General features: G+C 47.1%; 2 protein-coding genes across 3 annotated transcripts in view; both read left to right on the forward strand.

The window, feature by feature from the left end:
- The window catches only part of LOC106612652 (bleomycin hydrolase), a 29,463-nt gene extending 20,011 nt beyond the window's left edge, over positions 1–9,452 (forward strand). The window contains exons 7-12 of one of the 2 annotated variants that reach the window (XM_014214026.3): positions 3,838–3,993; positions 4,263–4,421; positions 4,544–4,611; positions 4,830–4,947; positions 5,385–5,454; positions 9,144–9,452. In XM_014214026.3, coding sequence (XP_014069501.1) covers positions 3,838–3,993; positions 4,263–4,421; positions 4,544–4,611; positions 4,830–4,947; positions 5,385–5,454; positions 9,144–9,295 — 723 coding nt within the window. In that variant the 3' untranslated portion in view covers positions 9,296–9,452. Of the gene's footprint in view, positions 1–3,837; positions 3,994–4,262; positions 4,422–4,543; positions 4,612–4,829; positions 4,948–5,381; positions 5,455–9,143 lie in introns of both variants that reach the window. The other variant, XM_014214025.3, reaches the window with a different exon arrangement.
- Positions 9,453–11,667: 2,215 nt separating this feature from the next.
- Positions 11,668–20,916, forward strand: part of LOC106612651 (sodium-dependent serotonin transporter-like) — a 27,294-nt gene continuing 18,045 nt past the window's right edge. Inside the window, 5 exon segments of the mRNA XM_045724418.2 lie at positions 11,668–12,388; positions 16,666–16,736; positions 18,108–20,251; positions 20,340–20,700; positions 20,702–20,916. The exon segment at positions 20,702–20,916 is cut by the window's right edge and continues 110 nt beyond it. Coding sequence (XP_045580374.1) covers positions 20,641–20,700; positions 20,702–20,916 — 275 coding nt within the window. The 5' untranslated portion in view covers positions 11,668–12,388; positions 16,666–16,736; positions 18,108–20,251; positions 20,340–20,640.

The raw sequence follows: 20,916 nt of genomic DNA on the forward strand, positions 1-20,916 counted from the left end.
CCATGGCATTTTTTTGCCTTTACCTCCCTTATCTCACATCATTTGCTCACATTGTATATAATCTTATTTTATTTTTTTATTTTTTTCTACTGCATCATTGATTGTATGTTGTTTTACTCCATGTGTAACTGTATGTTTGTATGTTGTCGAACTGCTTTGCTTTATCTTGGCCAGGTCGCAATTGTAAATGAGAACTTGTTCTCAACTTGCCTACCTGGTTAAATAAAGGTGAAATAAATAAAATAAAATAAATAAATAAAAAAATTGATTGGACAGTGAGTTGACTGACATGCTGCGTGTGCCTTTTAGAGTGGCTACTTCTCAATGGACCCTCTTCCCTATATAGTGCACTACTTTGACCAGGGCCCATTGGGGGCTCTGGTAAAAAAAAAGTAGTGCACTATAAAGGGAATAGGGTGCGGTTTGGGACGTAGTCAGGGTGTTGGCTCGGCGCTGGCTGTAGCAGCAGGTTGCCGTGGGTGGGTATGTGTTATTGTGTGGGCTCGTTTGCCAGCGCTGAAAAGCGGCCCGCCACACTTCATCAGCTCATATTTCTTAATTTGACAACGCTGTTACAATCTGTAATGACCCCATGTGTTTTCTGTTTACAAGGCCAGAAAGTCTCAGTCAAGCCCAGTCCATTTCTTCTACCCCAGCTGCTCTCTCAAACGGGTCATTTGCTTACAGTTTCATCTAGGCTCTGTGTCCCAGGGCTTTGACTCGAAAGCAGCAAGGCCCGTAGTCACAAAGCGTCTTGGACTTGCAGGGCTGATCTAGGATCAGGTCCTCCCTTTTTATTCATTGTGATTCAAAAGAAAAGCTGATCCTAGATCAGCACTCCTACTCTGAGGCGCTTTGTGTGGATACAGGCCGTGGCAGGTTCCACCCTTCACAGTTACCAGCACAAGGTGTTTTAGTGTGCTGTTGTGTTGTTTGTTTGTTTATTTCTCTCCTAACAAGAGGTGATTTCCCTCTGTTTGGGCGACGGGAGGTAAATCAACAAACAAACAGGCATGCGTGAGCCGACGAGGAAAGGAGGGAGCGTTGTGTTGCTGTAGCATTGACGCTAACTGGCTGTCGTGCTGCAGGCGCTCCAGTGTTTACTGCCAAGCATGCAAACACATGCTACGTAGGTACGCTCAAAGGCTTGCATGATCCGCTGAGACACGCAGCCTCTCCGGATGCCCCGGCATCGGCCAATTACAGGCCTTATTACCCACACCTGGGCTTCATCCATGTCACACGACACAAGAATACGGTCTGCGTTGTCCCACTGGTGGGTGGGTGGGGGGGGGGGGCATGCTGTGGATCTAGAGGAGCTTCCTTAATCTATTCATTGCTGGGCCTGTTCAGATGAAATGGGGTTACGGAGCGTTTCTGTAAATGTATGAGTACAGGGCCTTGTTCATTAGGCACCAAACGGAAGAGAACGGGCAGGAAGGGAATGTCTTGTACCTTAAACTTGTCCAATAAGAAACACTCCTTTTCGCTTTCCGTTGCAAAACCTTTGAAGACAAGAGCCAAGTCTTAGACTACTGTTAATCAGTCCCGTGTTGCCGTCTGGGTCGGTCTTTATGAAGACGGACACTTTCTTATTACAACGTGTGTTTTAATGTTTATCCCAGGCTATTGTAGGACTGTCCTCTGGTGCAGGCGGTGCAATTTCCCCAAACAAACACGGGTCACTCCGGCTTCCTGCTTTTGTCAATAACAGGGGATCCCAGCCGCCATCTCAGATAAGGCCCTAATTCAAACCTGGCCAAGCAGAAAATCAGGAGCTGGGTGGCCTTGAAGAAGCCTGCCTGCGCTCAGAAACCACACAAAACCTTACTAACCTTTCCCAAACGGCTTACAAACCCACAACAGCCAGCCCCCGACAGACGGCAGCTATGGGATTCTTGCTGTTGCGTTTTGCATTCTTTCCCCAGCTCCACCCACTCGCTGAAGCAGTGTTTTGGAGTGGGAGGGAGAGGAGCTATGTGGCGTACGTCAGAAGATATACAGACATTAAAAAGAAAGCAAGCGGTCTCTAAAGACACTGGTCAAACACGGTGTCCAGCATGGTCCAGCAGTCGTAAATCTCCCCTCTCCCTCTTCCATCCTCAACGCAGTGTGTCTGTCCTCAGTGGAAGGGCCAGGGTAGGATGGCAGGCAGGCAGGAAGGGAGGGTGGGCCGCCTGCTCCCCACACATGACCCTGTCAGCCTCTGCTTGTCCACGCTGATGGATGGCTGTCTATGTCCTGAGAGGGAGAGAGCCAACAGGATTGGTTGGATATCTGTAAGAGATTTGGTAGCCTAGTACTGAGGAGGACTGTACTAGTGCTGAGAAATGAACTGGGGGTAAACACAGTGAAGCAATACAATGGAACAAGGCTACTCATAATCAACATTTTAGCAAGTACAGGACAGAATAGACAGTACCAGGAATCTTGGCGGTAGTGCTATATACATGATTCTAATGGAGATGTGCCCAGCCCACCCAGTGTCTCGTGCTCATCTTCGTCTGTCCGTTTTGGAGGCAGGTGATTCAATATTGACTCACTGAGGGCTGTGCTGCTGAGGCCTGCTGACGTCAGTGGGGCTCTGGCTCATTGTTTTGTGAAGAGCATAGCCTCGTTTCACCGGGTCTACATGGGTGCTCTGTTGTGTTTGGACGGGCAGGGGCGTTTATTTAACCTGCCAAGGAAGAGACAGGGATGTGAGGTGGGACAGGGGCCGAGGGCACGGGGGCAAAGGGGGCTGTTTGTGTGTTCGGGGCATCTGGGGCCCGTGCTGGTTAAATACAGGGCAGGGACGGGCCCCGTTGGCATTTAGTCTGCGCCGCGGGGCAACGGCACAGAGAAAACAAACCCAGAGTCTTCAAGGCGCCGTCTTGTCTGGGTGTGGGAAAAGGTGAAGGTTACTGTGAGGGTCTGGGTAGTTGGGAATGTGACTGGGTGTGCTGTCTTTTTGAAAATATTTGTATTTTATTTAACCTTAACCAGTTGAGTCAACAAAAACATCAAATTCTTAATTTACAACAAGGGCCTACGTGGGAATAGTTGACTACGATCAACCTGAACACAGGCCATTAGTAGTTCATGTAGTTGACACAGTGGAAAATTGCAGCAGCAACGGCCCCTGAGTGTCTCTGCTTTGGTGAAGAGCTCCGGGGCCAAACGTAATTCCCCAGTTCTATTTTCACCCTACGAGGAGTTTAATTTGTCTGGACTTTTTTGCCGAAAGTAAATGAAAATAGTGGGAGTCAATGGGAAGTCCTGGTAAATATAGACGTGCGTGTATGCGTCTGTGTGTATTGCGTATGTGTGCTCGCGTACTAACGGTCGGACTACCTACGTGTACATGCCAGATTGGGAGTCGGTGATTGACAGCCCGACATAGCGTTATCAGAGACCGACAATGCTGGGTGTTCTCAAACCACCAAAACATCCGCTTAAATAATAGGCTTTGATAGGACTGGTATACACGACGTCTTTTCAGAAGGAAATTCCTGAGATTGACGTATCAGTTCAAGGGAAGGCTTATTCTGAGAACCCTGTCAAAACAGACTGGTAGAGGCCAGAGGAACACCATGGGAACACAGTCAGAAACCACAACGAAAGGAAGAGCGAGCGATACAGCCAGGCACAGAGAGCAAGAGGGATTTGGCAGGGCGGATATCCTCCTCACACTACTGTTAAGCTCTTTTTGGTCCCGAGTTTGAGTTTTACAATGGCGCTTTTACATCGAGACTATCTGGGAGATATCACTGTGCTCTGTCTGTGTCTTACAGTGGTAATGCATGATTAACGTAAGGGATTTTTTCCTGTCTGTTTTTTCACGTGCGCTGCTTACAGGTCTTCCGGGTGGCCACTGTGTGTCTGGGCAGCCCCGCTGACTCCATTTATTGGGAGTACAGAGACAAGGACAAGAACTTCCACCGCATGGGCCCCCTGTCCCCTCAGCAGTTCTACAAGGAACTGGTCAAGCCCCTCTACAACATTCAGGACAAGGTCAACTTTACCCAGCTTTTATTGATTTATTTGAATAAAATATCAATATAGGCTTTGAGTTGATCGTAATGAATTATTACAAGAGCCAATCATTATTAGGGCCATGAGTTTTTCCCCGAACGTTTTCTTAATTTTGCCACCCAGGAAATGCACTGCAGCCCAGTTAGTCTATATTAGACCAAGGGTTGGAGTCAGGAATAATGCCCTCTCTTCCTGTGCTTGTTGATGAGCTGAGTCTAACCTCTGTTCTCCCTCCCCCGCCCCCACAGATCTGTCTGGTGAATGACCCGCGGCCTCAGAACCCCTATGAGAAGTTGTATAGCGTTGAGTTCCTGGGCAACATGGTGGGCGGACACAACACCCTGTACAACAACCAGCCCATCCAGCTACTCAAAAAGGCCGCCGCGGACTCCATCAAAGAGGGAGAGGTACTGTGTGGGGGTGTGTGAGCATGTCCGGGACAACTGAGCGAGTGTGCAAGGAGACTACCTGTAACGCATGTCTCTCTCTCTCTCTCTCTCTCCTCTCTCTCTCTCTCTCTCTCTCGTAGGCTGTGTGGTTCGGTTGTGACGTGGGCAAGCATTTCCATGGCAAACTGGGCATCAACGACATGAATGTGTGAGTTTTACGAGAGAGAGGCGCACATGCGTCAACATCGCATGTATAACTCACTATCAGTCAGGTGTGTGTGTGTGTGTGTTTGTGTGTGTGTGTGTGTGTGTGTGTGTGAGTGAGTGAGTGAGTGAGTGAGTGAGTGAGTGAGTGAGTGAGTGAGTGAGTGAGTGAGTGAGTGAGTGAGTGAGCGAGCTCTCATCCTGTGTTCCCCCATCTCTCAGGTTCAACCATGAGTTGGTGTTCGGGGTGTCCGTAAAGAACCTGTCCAAGGCAGAGAGACTTATCTTCGGAGACTCCCTCATGACACACGCCATGATCCTCACCGCTGTCACCGACAAGGTAGAACACAGTACACACATACGTACACACGCGCCGCATTTGAGTGTTCCCCAGTGACTCAGCACCAAAGCCGTCTAGTGTGGTGTTTACAGTTTTTTGAATCGACTGCATGTTTTAAAATGGCTTTTAATTCCCCCCCCCTGTATGTGAACCCCAGCTATCTCCTCCTTCCCCTCAGAACAGCTGGACAGGGCCCTAGGCTACACAACATAGGAGTTACCAGTCCTGCCCTGCACCCCACTAGGAATCCTGCACTCCTCTCTTACTAATAGACATACTGTATCATTTGCTGAATATTCTTCCACCATGTATAGTGTACTCCATGTATGACGGGCATAAAGCAGAAAACACAGACTTTTTGGACTTAATCATAATCATACACATTTGGATTGAGCTCTGTCTCTCTCTGTCGTTCTCCCTTTCGCTCACTCTAGCAGGATGAAAAGGATGGAGGTTATGAGAAGTGGAGGGTGGAGAACTCCTGGGGCGACGACCGTGGGAATAAAGGTGAGAGCGCTGAGTCGGTCAGAGGAGGAGAGGGCCCGTTCTCATGCAGCCTTGTGACGTCTGCCTGCCTCTCGCAACACGAGAGCCCCTCTAGGTCCGCCTGAGCCGAGCGCAGACCCCTCGTCTCTTCCCTCTCTCACACCACAGGGCGTCCGTGTACAATCATAGGGACAGTTGGATTTCCTGTCGGGTCGATTGAATTTGAAGTTGGATTAGCTCCCTCCCCACCCGCCTGGCTTTGTTATGAATGTATAATTGACTTCTCTGGTGTGGAGGGCTGGTTTTGGTTTGGGGTTAGTTTTGCGGCATCCTCTCATGTCTGGCCCACTACCGTAGCTTTGTCTGTTATGGCTATGAACCCCGGAGGGAGAGAAAGCACAACAACGGGGCTGTTTCCCAGACAACGGCCCTTTGTCCCTCTCACAACGCAACAGTACGCCATTTTGTTTCAGCCTCCAGACTTCCTCTGTGTGGAAGAGTCCGGCTCAGACACTGTCAGACTACAGGCCTGGGTTCAAATAGTATTTTTCTTCTTCCGTCAAGCGCCACTAAAACATTTGAAAAGAAACAAATACTGAACCTTCCTCTGTTGGGACTGTGCGGCTTTTTAATCAAAATAGGTAATTATCCACCATTCCCACCTCTCTCTCTCCCCCTCTGTCTTTCTCTCCCTCTTTCACCCCTCTCTCTCCTCTCTCCCTCTCTCTCTCCATCCCTACGCACCCTGTGCTCTGCATTCCAGTGCAGATTATTCGGGTTTTGTTATGTAGTTCCACTTCCTGGTCAATGACTCCATGTCATCTGCATATTGAGAATATATAAAAAGGCCTAACACCAAAGCCTCCTCAAATCAACTTTATTTCACGCATATTCCATAAACATCCACGCAGATGGGAGAAAGCCTTCATATCCGCTCTCTTTCCCCTCGGATGTATTAATAAAGTTATTGAAAACAAACGGTTTGGAGGACCCGCGGCGGTGAGCGCCGCTTGTTGGACAGCTGGGGACGGGGAGGGAGGACTTGTCAACGCCACGGCGGATGGAGAAAATGTATGTTTGTAAGGTTTAGAGAGGTTAGCATCTATCCAATTGCCTGTAATATTTAGTTTCCCCCAAGAGGGTCCCACCTAATTAGGTTAACACCGTGGTGCCTGGTGCAAACTGCCCAAACCCTTCAAACACCAGGGCTTTTCTCAAGATTGATTATTATGGCCTCAGAGTGCACTATTTGTACCTTTCCGTGATTATTATACAAATATGGGAAATGCGGGCCAATCTGACATGTGATTTTTCATTGTGACAGGCTGTTTATAGGCTAGAGATGCCCTTCTCAACACACCTCTCGGATTCTACACCACTCCTTTTACAGCTACTTCGGTATAGTGAGCAACAATATTTGTACTGGCTATTGCGATTCCCTTGTTAACATATCACGTTACCGGGCAGACTATGGACACACTCTTATATCTGCTATTACATTTAGGTTGGTGACGTCGTCGCAGATAGGTTTGGGAAATAATGTTGTCGTTATGGCGAACTAAGGAGATGATGGAAACAGGATGTGCTGCAGACAGTGCTCGCTTTAGCGGTCTGTGACCCGTATTGCTCAGAACTTTTCAGCTGTACTATTTGATCTAAATAAACTCCCTCCACAGCTCTCCCTGTAAGACGAGGTAGGACACATCTGCAGTCCCGTTAAGACAAATAATGCCACTATACGAAACCGCCACCCGACATGCACACATCTTTCCTGGAAACTGGAAAGGAAGAACACGCAGAGTGAACACACAGGACGAATAACACACAGGACGAATAACACACAGGACGAATAACACACAGGACGAATAACACACAGGACGAATAACACACAGGACGAATAACACACAGGACGAATAACACACAGGACGAATAACACACAGGACGAATAACACACACAGGACGAATAACACACAGGACGAATAACACACAGGACGAATAACACACAGGACGAATAACACACAGGACGAATAACACACAGGACGAATAACACACACAGGACGAATAACACACAGGACGAATAACACACAGGACGAATAACACACAGGACGAATAACACACACAGGACGAATAACACACACAGGACGAATAACACACAGGACGAATAACACACAGGACGAATAACACACAGGACGAATAACACACACAGGACGAATAACACACAGGACGAATAACACACAGGACGAATAACACACACAGGACGAATAACACACACAGGACGAATAACACACACAGGACGAATAACACACAGGACGAATAACACACAGGACGAATAACACACACAGGACGAATAACACACAGGACGAATAACACACAGGACGAATAACACACAGGACGAATAACACACAGGACGAATAACACACACAGGACGAATAACACACAGGACGAATAACACACAGGACCAATAACACACAGGACGAATAACACACAGGACCAATAACACACAGGACGAATAACACACAGGACGAATAACACACAGGACGAATAACACACAGGACCAATAACACACAGGACGAATAACACACAGGACGAATAACACACAGGACGAATAACACACAGAAGCGGGGGAATTGTTTTGAGCTGAGGTACGTTTTTCCGAGGTCCCTGTGACGTCATCGATAATGCAACTTTTCAGCGGGGGAGGGATGCGCTCTAAACACAGCCCGGGTCCAGAGATGAGAGGAAAACCAAACAGCGGTCACAATCTGGTCTAGTCCCCAGCTCTGACCGTTACACAATCCCGTATAACCACAGGATCGCGTTCATTAGGCACCAAACGGGAAAAAAACTGTCTGAAACACGGAGGGACTACCTGGACTTGTCCAATAACAAACATTAGTTGGAAAATGTTTTAAAACGTTTTCTGCTGCGTGCCCAAACGAACCAGCCCGTGCCTGCTCAAATCCCAAATCTATCGCCACATGGACAGATTGGAGCTGTTCCTCTTCCTGTCTGTCTGTAATCTGGGTTGTCAGTTTATTCAGACAGGCCCATTGCCCTTGTAGATAAATAAGAACACTGTATGAGGAATGCCCCTATTGTCATTAAACATCCTGCTCTCGCCGGTCTAATCTCTTCATACCAAGTGTTTTATATGCTGTTTTTTATGATTTGATGTACTCTCGGTCACCCTGTCTGTGAGAGCGAGGCCGTAGCCTGTGTGTGTACGTGGTCTCAGGGCCAAGGTCTCGGAGAGGGATCATGTACACTGAAAGTTGTGTTTTTGGGCTTGTTAGGAAAATGATTAGAGCAGGTTGAAGTGGCATTCGAGATATTCTTTCATCTTTTTTGGGTGGGAAGGATAAAGTGGATGCTGTGTTAATGAATAAAATGATGTGTGTTGGTTAGAACCATCTGGTCTCACACTTTAGAACACTCACACCTATTGCTTTCAGTATAGGTCAGTCCACTGAAGTACAGGGTGAGTCACTGGTACTGCTGTTAGCTAATGGATTTCAGACTGCCTGGTCTTAGAGACGGGTGTTAATCAAGACTAATGATTCATGAAAAGAAACTCCAGCGGCACGTCGGTCATCTTGACGCTCCACAGATTGAATGGATCTTATACCAACAATCTCAATTACACATTCATCGGGTCGTTTTTAACCTTTTAACTGTATGAATTAACCCAATGTATCTCCGTGTGTGTGCAGGTTACCTAATCATGACCGACGAGTGGTTCTCTGAATACGTGTACGAGGTGGTCGTGGACAAGAAGTACCTGGCCCCCGAGGTGCTGGAAGTAATGCAGAAGAAACCCATCGTCCTTCCTGCCTGGGACCCAATGGGAGCCTTGGCCTTGTAACTATGGAAACAGACGGTGCCATCCCACCCGCCTGGTCTCAGCCCTGGTCTGTTTGACTCCGCCCCATCTCTCTGGGTTTACTCCTCCATAGACTTCCACCCACCACAGCCTGTTCTCTAGACAAATAATAAAAGTAGTTTTTTTTACTGGAAAAACACACGTCTTCTTTCGGCCATTTTGTTTTGTCCATGTCCTCTTGTGCTTCTCACCGCCAACCAGGCACCATCAGAGTTGATTGCAATTCAGTTTTTGTTGTTGTGTGTCCTCTGGCTTCATAAACATTCTGTGGTATGTAGAAAGATGTGGGGTTGTTAAAAGGTCTGTATGTACCATCTCTTTGTTAGGGCTGGTTCAGGGTCACGTCCTACGTAAGTAGTCCATCCCAGTCTTTCACCAGGAGACACACACATCCACCCCACCAGTCCTAGCTGTATGATTGAGGCCCAGCGTAATGCCATCCCTTCCTCTCTGCTAGCTTCCCTAGGTCAGAGTTCAACCCAGAGCAGCCAGACTAGAGTGAGGTGTGTGAGAGAGAGTTAGGCAGGGGTGTCAGGAAGCAGCGTACCAGTCGCCTGCCCTCTGACCCCCAGCCATGGTCCAATCCGGTGAGTTATCGTCCACTGACAGCCCCTTTGAGAAGGGGAAGTGCCAGTTCAGCACATCAGCATTCAGGGGAGCATAATAGCACAACTATGACGGGTTCAGTCAGAGTTTAGCGGTGGTGGTCAGACTAGTATGTTTTGGTGAATAAGCACTAGGGGGAACTGAACTTCCAACACATTCAGTTCAGCTCATGTGGATAGAGACATCAGTGTTTACGCACAAGCTCCCCCCTGTGAACTTGACCCTGCTGCTCCTCGCCATATGCCCTGCTTTACTGTGAGCTCTGCCTGGAATGAGGGGTGACAGAAGGGCCGGCAGGCTGGAGCTCGGAGGGGGGGGGGCCAGGAGCAGTCAGCTCAGTCCCCTGGAATCCCAGCCGTGTGAAGCGTACCACAACCACCCGCCACTCCTCTCACCCCACTATTAAATCATTACGACTCCCAGAGATCCCCCGAACCGCAAACGCAGGAACGGCCGGCAATTGACCCTGACCCCTGAATTCCTACCCTCCTGAGTGGCCGAACACAGGGGCAGTACATTTCCCATGGGGTCAGACGGAAGAGAGGGAGAGTGTGTGTGTGTCCCTTACCGTTGAGCTACACGCAAACATGAACCGAGAGCGTGTGTAAAAGTCGACCTTCCTTTCCCTCTGTGGTCCACTGGCTTTCTCTCTTGGCTCCTTCATTTGCATCACAACCCCTGTCTCACTTTGCACCAGGTCTCCCCTGTTGGCACATAAGAGACTTGTTATTGTCGTAGCTATGAATGTCCCAGAGCAGATTTCTCCTGTATGTAGGGAGCACTGTATAAGTGGAACACGTGGAGGTGAGAACCATTCAGGTCCATACTGACAGCCCTCTCACCTTAGGTTCATGTTTATGGATCATCTCAAGTCTTAGAGGAGGAGTGCTGATCTCGGATCAGTTTTGCCTTTTAGATCGTAATGGGAAAATACATATTCAGTGGACGGGGGGGGCCTGATCCTAGATCAGCACTCCTACTTAGAGGCTGTATGACTAAACGCAATAGAGGAGCAAGACAGTAAAGCTGTCAGATCTCTTGTTTCACTATTTCCTCGGGGAGGTTGATGTTAATCTCCGTTGAGTTTGTTTGGTATGTTTAGCAGCGTTAAGAGTTTGGAGGTCATGCAATGTTTTTTTCACGTAGGCTGCTGGAGCCCCTGGCTTTAAGAGATGAGAGTTACACACACACACACACACACACACACTCCATCATGAACACTCACACAGGGTTAGTTTCCATGTGAGGGGCTTTGGGGCCAGCTGGGCCCAGGATTGAGAGTAGTAGAGAGGCTGTTAAGGGGCTTTTAGGTGCTGTACCTTTTCCTTGGCAGCACTGAGCAGCAAATATGTAGCTTTGTAGTTTAGCCCCTCTACGTTCCCAGAGAGAGATTTCCAAGAAATTCCACTTAATCTTTTCAGGGCTTTGTCTGACTGACCTGATCGTGATGGGAGTCTGGATGGTGACTCATTCAACACTTAATACATACACAGCCCAATTATTCAAGACTCATATTATACCCTTCAATTCTCCTACTTTCCCTGGCTCTGATGGACTGGTACATGGACTGGTAGATGGGCTGGTAGATGTCCTGACGTCACTACTACCGAGACTTGACGCCACTACCGAGGATTTATCTGGGTTCAAAGTCCTAATGCCTTTGTTTCACACCAACTTAAAACCCTCTGCAGAGGATGGATTGTTCTGCTTTATTTATTTATCTTCTTGTGGTGTGTGTGTGTGTGTGTGTGTGTGTGTGTGTGTGTGTGTGTGTGTGTGTGTGTGTGTGTGTGTGTGTGTGAGAGAGAGAGAGTGATGGGAATTAACCTACTGCAGCTTGGAAACAGATTGGAGTGACTCGCACTCGCAGAAGCACCCCAGCACTGGTTAAGAGTGAGGCGTGTAAAAGTTGTCACGATTACAATGACTGTGTTGGCTTCTGTGTGTGACTCTCTCTCTGTGGTCCTCTAGTGACTGGACTTGGAAGTCCCTACCCTAGAGACTTAATCCTGACAAAGGGGGTCTTCGTTACACACACACACACACACACACACACACACACGGTGCATGATAGTCTAATGCAGGTGGCTGTAAGAGGAGTCAGGGATAGCCCCACTGCCACTCAGCCAGGCTTTTTTTTTCCCTTTCAGAAATATGCATCTTGGATTAAGAGCAAGGGATCCCTGCACTGGCAAAAGCTGTGTGTGTGTGTGTGTGTGTGTGTGTGTGTGTGTGTGTGTGTGTGTGTGTGTGTGTGTGTGTGTGTGTGTGTGTGTGTGTGTGTGTGTGTGTGTGTGTGTGTGTCTAATCAAGGCAAAGTAGAATGTGTCCTTGGGGAAGTCCAGCTCTGTCCAGTGTGTATCCGTGCCCTGCCTCTCCCGGGATACTGAGTCGGGACTGGGAGTGAGCTGGACGTCTATGGACAGCAGAGCTGGTCGCTGGTCCCAGCAGCACCCCACTTCACCCCAGGTAGGACACCCCTCTCTTTCTCCCTCTAAGCCACCATTCTAAACTATCCACAGCTTGGACATGACCTATTGCTAACAGTAGAATTGCTTTTGTTCCAATTCCACCTCATTTCTTCCACGGTTCCGGACCAAGACTAACACACATTCATATGGGTCTGTGTACAGGGAATAGAATGAAATACTGAATGAAAATGTTAACTAGGATATAATACATACTGTATGAGTACACAACAACATTATATGTTTTTTTCCCAGCCTCTCAAACAGCCATAAAGTAATGGGTCTGTATCTATAAATCATCTGCTCTGAAACTTGGATGGTCTTGTTGTTTAGTGTTGGGAAACTCACCAGGGAGATTCAATGGAGATTACTGTAGGCCTGTGTGATAGGGTCCAGGTAGTGCCGTCATATCTGCTGGGGATTATTGCCGATTGGTTATTCTATTATTCAACCTCCAAATCATATACCATGGTTGTGTATGACAGTTGTTGGATTTTCAATGAGTCTTGCTATAATGACCCCAATACGTTCTATATGTTTGTCTCTAATTGAACAGCACCTTTAACCCCAGCCCTGTGTTGTTGTAATGGTGAGACCGAGTGAGTGCAGTTCCTCTCAGCGGTACCAGAGGGAGCTCTTCTCTCCCTGAGCCGCATCGGCCGGGACAATCCCAGCCTGTTGTGTTGACGAGAAGTACTCTGTCTAGACAGACCGAGGGCCTAGAGGGAGAGGAGAGACTGAAGAGGAGGGTGAGAGAGAAGAAGTAGAGGACGGACAGAGGGAGAGGAGAGACTGAAGAGGAGGGTGAGAGAGAAGAAGTAGAGGACGGACAGAGGGATAGGAGAGACTGAAGAGGAGGGTGAGAGAGAAGAAGTAGAGGATGGACAGAGGGAGAGGAGAGACTGAAGAGGAGGGTGAGAGAGAAGTAGAGGACGGACAGAGGGAGAGGAGAGACTGAAGAGGAGGGTGAGAGAGAAGTAGAGGACGGACAGAGGGAGAGGAGAGACTGAAGAGGAGGGTGAGAGAGAAGAAGTAGAGGACGGACAGAGGGAGAGGAGAGACTGAAGAGGAGGGTGAGAGAGAAGAAGTAGAGGACGGACAGAGGGAGAGGAGAGACTGAAGAGGAGGGTGAGAGAGAAGAAGTAGAGGACGGACAGAGGGAGAGGAGAGACTGAAGAGGAGGGTGAGAGAGAAGAAGTAGAGGACGGACAGAGGGAGAGGAGAGACTGAAGAGGAGGGTGAGAGAGAAGAAGTAGAGGACGGACAGAGGGAGAGGAGAGACTGAAGAGGAGGGTGAGAGAGAAGAAGTAGAGGACGGACAGAGGGAGAGGAGAGACTGAAGAGGAGGGTGAGAGAGAAGTAGAGGACGGACAGAGGGAGAGGAGAGACTGAAGAGGAGGGTGAGAGAGAAGAAGTAGAGGACGGACAGAGGGAGAGGAGAGACTGAAGAGGAGGGTGAGAGAGAAGAAGTAGAGGACGGACAGAGGGAGAGGAGAGACTGAAGAGGAGGGTGAGAGAGAAGAAGTAGAGGACGGACAGAGGGAGAGGAGAGACTGAAGAGGAGGGTGAGAGAGAAGAAGTAGAGGACGGACAGAGGGAGAGGAGAGACTGAAGAGGAGGATGAGAGAGAAGTAGAGGACGGACAGAGGGATAGTGGGGAGAGAAAGTGAGTGTCTCGGGGTTGGGTTATAAGCAAAAAGACACATTTCTGTTCTCTGCAAGATAGTAGGGAGGGCGGTGAGGGAGAGAAACGATACGTGGTCGTTTTTATCTAGCTTCGTTGAACACACTGACTGGCTCTGGATAAGAACTTCTGGTAAATTTAAATGGGGAGGGAGATGGAGGGCAGGGAGTGAGAGCAGGGGAGGAGAGAGTGAGAGTGGAAGAGGGCAGGGAGAGAGTGAGATGGGGAGGAGGGAACGGAGAGAGAGTGAGAGGAGGGGAGGAGAGAGTGAGAGTGGAAGAGGGCAGGGAGAGAGTGAGATGGGGATGGAGGGAACGGAGAGAGAGTGAGAGGAGGGGAGGAGAGAGTGAGGGTGGAAGAGGGCAGGGAGAGAGTGAGATGGGGGGGAGGGAACGGAGAGAGAGTGAGAGGAGGGGAGGAGAGAGTGAGGGTGGAAGAGGGCAGGGAGAGAGTGAGATGGGGAGGAGGGAACGGAGAGAGAGTGAGAGGAGGGGAGGAGAGAGTGAGAGTGGAAGAGGGCAGGGAGATGAAGAGATTAGGCTGCTAACTTGCTGATAGAGGTCAGCTGCCAGTGATTGTAATTGAAGAGATGAAATGGTCCCATGGCTCCCACCCTACAGTATCCCCAAGTTCTCTTGTGTTTTCTGGCTAATCTTACCTTCTCGATCGATCTCCCTCTCTGTCTGTCTCTACCGCCCTCCCTCCCTCCCTACCTACCTCTCTCTCTCTACCTCTCTCTCTCTGTCTCTCTATCTCTGTCTCTCTCTCTGTCTGCCTTTCTCTCTCAACTCTTATGTTCCCCTTGATATCTACACATTTCCTTCTTCCTTAGAAATGAGATATCTCTCACGTGGCACACACAGAGACATACTTGCTCACACATGAATGTCAGAAGGTTCAGATATTAATGAGAGTGCTGACTTGTCCCATGCTGTTCGAAGTCCTAGCCTCCTTGCATAAATCCTTGTTTTTCTTTCCTACTCTACTGTGGAGATGTGTAGAGATTTTTTACAGCTATTCCTCAGTTTCACTAAGCTAGCTGGGGTTGCTCAAGACCCAATATAACTGATTTTGTATGTGGGAACCACATTTAGTCAGAGGAAACGCGACACACTTTTTAAATAGTTCAAAGGTTAAGATGCTTGTCCTTGAGTCTACAGGAGGTCAAGAGGCCTCAGTAACCATAAATGGATGGAATCATAATGCATAAATTCCATTAAGTAGACTTTTTTAGATATGAAACAATAGATAGCATTGCTATCTTCTAGCCAGCAGGGTGAGGTTAGGTATCCATACCGGATCTGCCTAGTTCAGACCGGGTGATGGTGGGGAGCATCACCAACGAAGAGGCAAGATGAGGGACTGCATCTACCTGGCATAGCACACTTGACATTTTCCAAACATTTCTTTATCTGGATGTATTCCACCTGATCTGGGGGTTACCAAGGAACTGGGAAACATACTCTGAGGAGAGTGGACAGGTGTTAGTTGATTGTGTTTTAGACAGATTCAGCGAAGGCCTTTTTAGTCTGCTGATACCTAATGGCTTCCTATAGGTCTTTGTTTGCGTTTGATGGGAAGGGCATGAGGCGGGCACTGGCAAATCAAATGTCCTACAGCACCATGGCAGTGGTAGTTGTGATATGCTTCCTGTAAGTGCTTGTTTGCTAGTGTGTGTGTGTGTGTTGGGTGTTGTTTTTCCCAGGGGATAAGCACACTATCCTTCAATCTGTCGTTCGGCGTATGGGTTCCTATCGCAGACTACTTCCTACCGCTTGGTGATTGGCTTGTTATTTTTAGTTCGGAGAGCTGAGTGAGATTAAAGATGCATTTGGACTGCTTATTTGTTGTTCTTCTGCGTTGCTGTGTAACGTGCAACGCTGTTCATCCAGAACTTCAAACTTACTCCCATTACGTCATGTCATTATTCCCTTTACAATTTTTGGTTATTTTGAGAGGAAGTAGCCTACAACTCAACTCCTCTTTTTGGCTGGAGATGTTTGCGAAACCAGGCAATAATTTTGCCAGGTGGAATGAGACAACCATTGCAAATGGGGGAAGAGGGGGCCAACAGGTCAGTGGTGACGGAGGATACGGTCCGGTTGAGAGTGACAGCTCCTTCAGAGAAACCCCTTCACCGCCAAATACATCTTGATAAGCATATTAGCTCGGCAAACTGCTCATAATGTCACTCTTACATGTCTTCCTATTCTGTCTCGAAAACCAATTATCTAGTTAAGCCAACACATACTGCAGTTCTCTGTAAGTCTTAGTTTTAAGATTCGTCAACATGCTCTCTCAGGACTTTTTGTCCCTTAGCAGCACTATCTGGCTTTCTATTTCTGGACCCTACTTTTTTTAATGTTTCGGGTCAAACATGATACAGTCCTGGTTGTATTATGACAGATGAAGTTCATGGGCAAGCGATTCCGCTGATAAGAACAGCGAAGTGATCACCGTTGAACATTTTCAGTCGGTAGACTCTATGGAGCTGCTGAAAGTTGTCTCAGGCTGCCTGTGAATTTGTCTGTCAGGGATTTAGAGTTCCGGAGTAAGAATGGTGTCTGAGGATATACTCTGTGTTTTGTTCACAGCTAGCCATGGGGATGAGGGGATGCTTTTGACCGGCTGGTGTTAAAACAACACAGAGAGGGGGCTCTGTAAGGTAAGACCAACAAAGGCCTTGGTAAATCATCCGCTATTTATTGTCTTCAATATTCCATAACTGATTAGGAGCATAGATTGCAGTCTGGCGATGCCAGGCGGATAGCGGTGCAGCTACCAGATGTCTGGAACTTTATCTAGGTTGTCCAACAACAACAAAAAAATGATTTGTGCATGTAGCCGTATACATATAATACTGCACATTTTTCCCACGTAGATGTAGATATATGAGAGAGAGAGAGAGAGAGAGAGAGAGAGAGAGCGAGAGAGAGAGAGAGAGAGACAGAGAGAGAGAGAGAGAGAGAGAGAGAGACAGAGAGAGAGAGAGAGAGAGAGAGAGAGAGAGAGACAGACAGAGAGAGAGAGACAGACAGAGAGAGAGAGAGAGAGAGAGAGAGAGAGAGAGAGAGAGAGAGAGAGAGAGAGAGAGAGAGAGAGAGAGAGAGAGAGACAGAGAGAGAGACAGAGAGAGAGAGAGAGAGGAGAGAGAGACACAGAGAGAGAGAGAGAGAGAGAGAGAGAGAGAGAGAGAGAGAGAGAGAGAGAGAGAGAGAGAGAGAGAGAGAGAGAGAGAGAGAGAGAGAGAGAGAGAGAGAGAGGAGAGAGAGAGAGAGAGAGAGAGAGACGAGAGAGAGAGACAGAGACAGAGAGAGAGAGAGAGAGAGAGAGAGACAGAGAGAGAGAGAGAGAGAGAGAGAGAGAGAGAGACTCCAGCGGGGGAGTGTCTGTACGTGTTCTTCAGAGGGACGGTGGTGAGTACCACCCTGACGCAGACCCCCACATAACTACGGAACCTCTGCACGGTAGGGCTGCATTCTGGACGTTGTGTGTGAAGTTTGTGTGTATGGTTCTCCATGGTTCTATGCATATATCTGTTTGTGCCAGACCAAACTTCAATGTGTCTATAGTGTGATGATGGAAGAGGTTTGAGTGCTCTACTGGGCAAACAGTGTGTCTTGATGTGTTTGCGCATGCTTATCCTAGCAAGTTTATTCAGCGGCAGAGCATCATATAAGTTCTAGGAGGGGGGAAAAAGTTCCATTGGGTTAAATTGTCTGATTTGAAGCGTGTCTGATTTGAAGCAACGCCGACTAGAGTTCATGCACCGTTAGAGACAAGATACAGTGGTGATAGTGATGGAGATCATGTTATGTGTTCGGCTTCCTCATTGTCTTACACGGAAAACAAGAAGTACTCCTGCTAGAAACCCTAAGTTGTGATCTTTTTGTTTTGCTTCCAGAGAAGGCTAGAGTTGATTCCTTATCCACTACTCAGTATTTCTACTATACATCATTTGTTGTTTGTCTCTGTAACAGAACAATAATGCTCAGAGTTGGCGGAATTGTTTCTCTCTGTGTGTGTTCTTCTGCAGGATCTTTGTTAACGTAAGGTGAAGTGGTCGGTGGCGGACATTGGAAGGCCCCCCCCCCCCCCCCATGTTAGTGTTTTTAATGTCTCGTGTACAGTACAGTGAAATGCCTTTCTTGCAAACTTACACTATGATAACCTTGACCAAAGTGTTTTTTTCTTCATAGCTCCAAATTGCACCTATTTTCAGAACTTATGGGGATCTGATTGCAATGATATTTGAAATATGTTGTTCAATGATTTCATTCTCAGCTGGAATATTGTTGATTATGAAGTGGTTGTTTGACGTTACTCAGTGCTGAGCTAATGTAAGTGCTATACGGCAACCCAGAGAGTCAAAAAGATGGTACTTTAGAGGAAGTTTTATCTGATTTAGGTTTGAACTAATTGTTACCCCCAGTGTTTCAGCTGCACTTTCAGTCAGTGTCTATTTGTGGGTTACACTTTCCTCTCTTTCTTCCAGCTGTTGTTTTCTCATCTTTATTTATGAATATCCATCAAATGCTCTGCTTCCACCTTCTCCTATATGTATTCTGTTGTCAGTCCAGGTGCCTTATGCGGCTTCAATAGGAACATTCTGCATGACTGTAAGGGGTACGGACTGGAATTCCATGGAGAATTGCTGGACAATTACTTTTAATTGGGATAATGGCATTCCATTTGAATTAACTCTCCCTTTGCCATTAAATTCCAATTGAAGCAAACGAGTATAAACGAGGCGATTAGCTCCAAAACCTTTTTTTCCCTTCAAGTTTAACTAGTTTCTTACTCAAATCATGGGACTTTTTAAGCGGGGTATGTGGTTAACGTTTGTAAATATAACAAACAGCAAAATATTCTTTTTTTAGTGCATCTTCAGTCAATGTAATATAGCGCATAGTTAATGAGTTTTAAGGTCGATACGATTGTGTTTATGATATTTGTCAAATGTGATCAGTCTACAAGTTTTAAGACGCACAATGATTTCTTTCTTTCAGTGTGAAATTCCAACATAGAAAAACATGGTGTGATTTGGAGCCCTGTCACAAACGACATCTTTCTGGAGACGGCTTTCATCAGTTTCATTTTAGTTTTCCTGTTTGAGGAAAATAGCTTCATAATAATGTGAATGAATACACTACTTTATTAAATTACTTTATTGTGAGTCTGTACATTACACCAATATTACATTACACTGGTACACTACTTTTTTCCAGTCTATTGCTAAGACTTCTACTTTGTCTAACATATACAGTATATGGATTAAATGAAATGAAAATGATAATTCTCAATAATTGACATTAAAAGGAACCAGAATGAAGGGTAGTTGCAGTGAAGAGAAAGGCAACAGGAAAGGACAGGAGAAACGCTCCCGTTGGATACTTTTGTATATAACTGTGGTAAATATCTACTGTGACCGTGCTGAAAAGTAGTTAAACATAAAAATACATTTAAAAAGTAGTAAAAAATAGTAAAAATAAATAAAAAGGAGTTAAACATACGAAGTAGTTTGTTTCTTAATTTGATTTAACCATTTTCTTTTACTATATCTTGATTATACTCATACTGTCAAAAAAAATGTGGACAAAAAGTACGGTACAAGAAAAATATGTCTGTGATACCCTGATAACACATATTATAAAAGAATGTATCAAAATCAGAGGAAGTCAGCTGGTTTCTGGACGCAAATCCTATCAACTTGTTCCGTCCTGCCATAACACACTGACTGCACGTTGCTTTCATCTATCAAACTATGTACTTCTTCTAACTGTTTTTTCTTCCTTACAAATCTTGTTGCTGCCTGAATTTTTTTTTTTTTTAAATGTTCATCTAATTTATGTGGTGAACTTCAACATTCATATTTTATCTCCAAAGGTATAGAGACCCAAGAAATCAGATGTGATTGTAGCTTCGGCAGTAACAACAATGTCAAGAAAGAAAATAAACTGACGTGTTCTAGCGGAATCCCCTCAGGTCTTATTTGGCAGGGACTTTCAGATTTCACAATTCCCTCAGTGTTGCACACTTTTAACCCCATAGTGACATATCACTAGTCAGTCGCAGTGTCTTCACCCATCTGTCTCTGTCTTTCCCTGTGTTAACTAACCACTCAGGATATTCCAGAGAAGCCAAAAATAAAGAGCAAACCATTCAAGGCAAAATACACAAGTAATTCAAAAAACAATTATATTTCTAAACATGTCCTGTTGTTATCACAATGGTAAATTACACAAGTGGTGTTGTGTTTGTGTTGCAGTCTGGTACAGGTTGTGTCCCCACTGGTGTTTGTCATAGAAGGCAGTGGAGCCAGTCCAAGTGTCTAATCCTACAGCGGCGTCCCCCCCTGGCCCAGCCACCCCTCTCTCTCTCTCTCTCTCTCTCCCTCTCTCTCTCTCTCTCTCTCTCTCTCTCTCTCTCTCTCTCTCTCTCTCTCTCTATCTCTCTATCTCTCTCTCTATGATATCCCTCATCCCCTGATGGGCACCTCATCATACCGTGCCACAAGTCCACCGTCGTCGCTAACAACCACACCACGCCCCTAACCACCGGCCATCGCCATGGAGATGAAACAGTCAATGATGATGGACAGAGAGAACGAAGGAGGAGAGAAAGAGAAAGGGGGAGGAGTCATCGCAGGAGAACGGCAGACTCATGCTGGCTGACGGAGGGGTGGCAGAGAAGGGGGACCCCAAAGTGAACTCTGGTGGGGGGTCAGGAGGGGTGTCCAACGGGTACCCCACGTCCACAGCGCCGAGCCCCAAGGAGGGAGCAGGGGGTGTACCCGCGGGGGCCCTCAGGACTCTGGTGGTCCAGCAGACCAGTCTGGACCAGCC

Source organism: Salmo salar, chromosome 09 (genome assembly GCF_965601325.2).
Source record: "Salmo salar chromosome 09, fSalSal1, whole genome shotgun sequence".
NCBI lineage: Eukaryota > Metazoa > Chordata > Actinopteri > Salmoniformes > Salmonidae > Salmo > Salmo salar.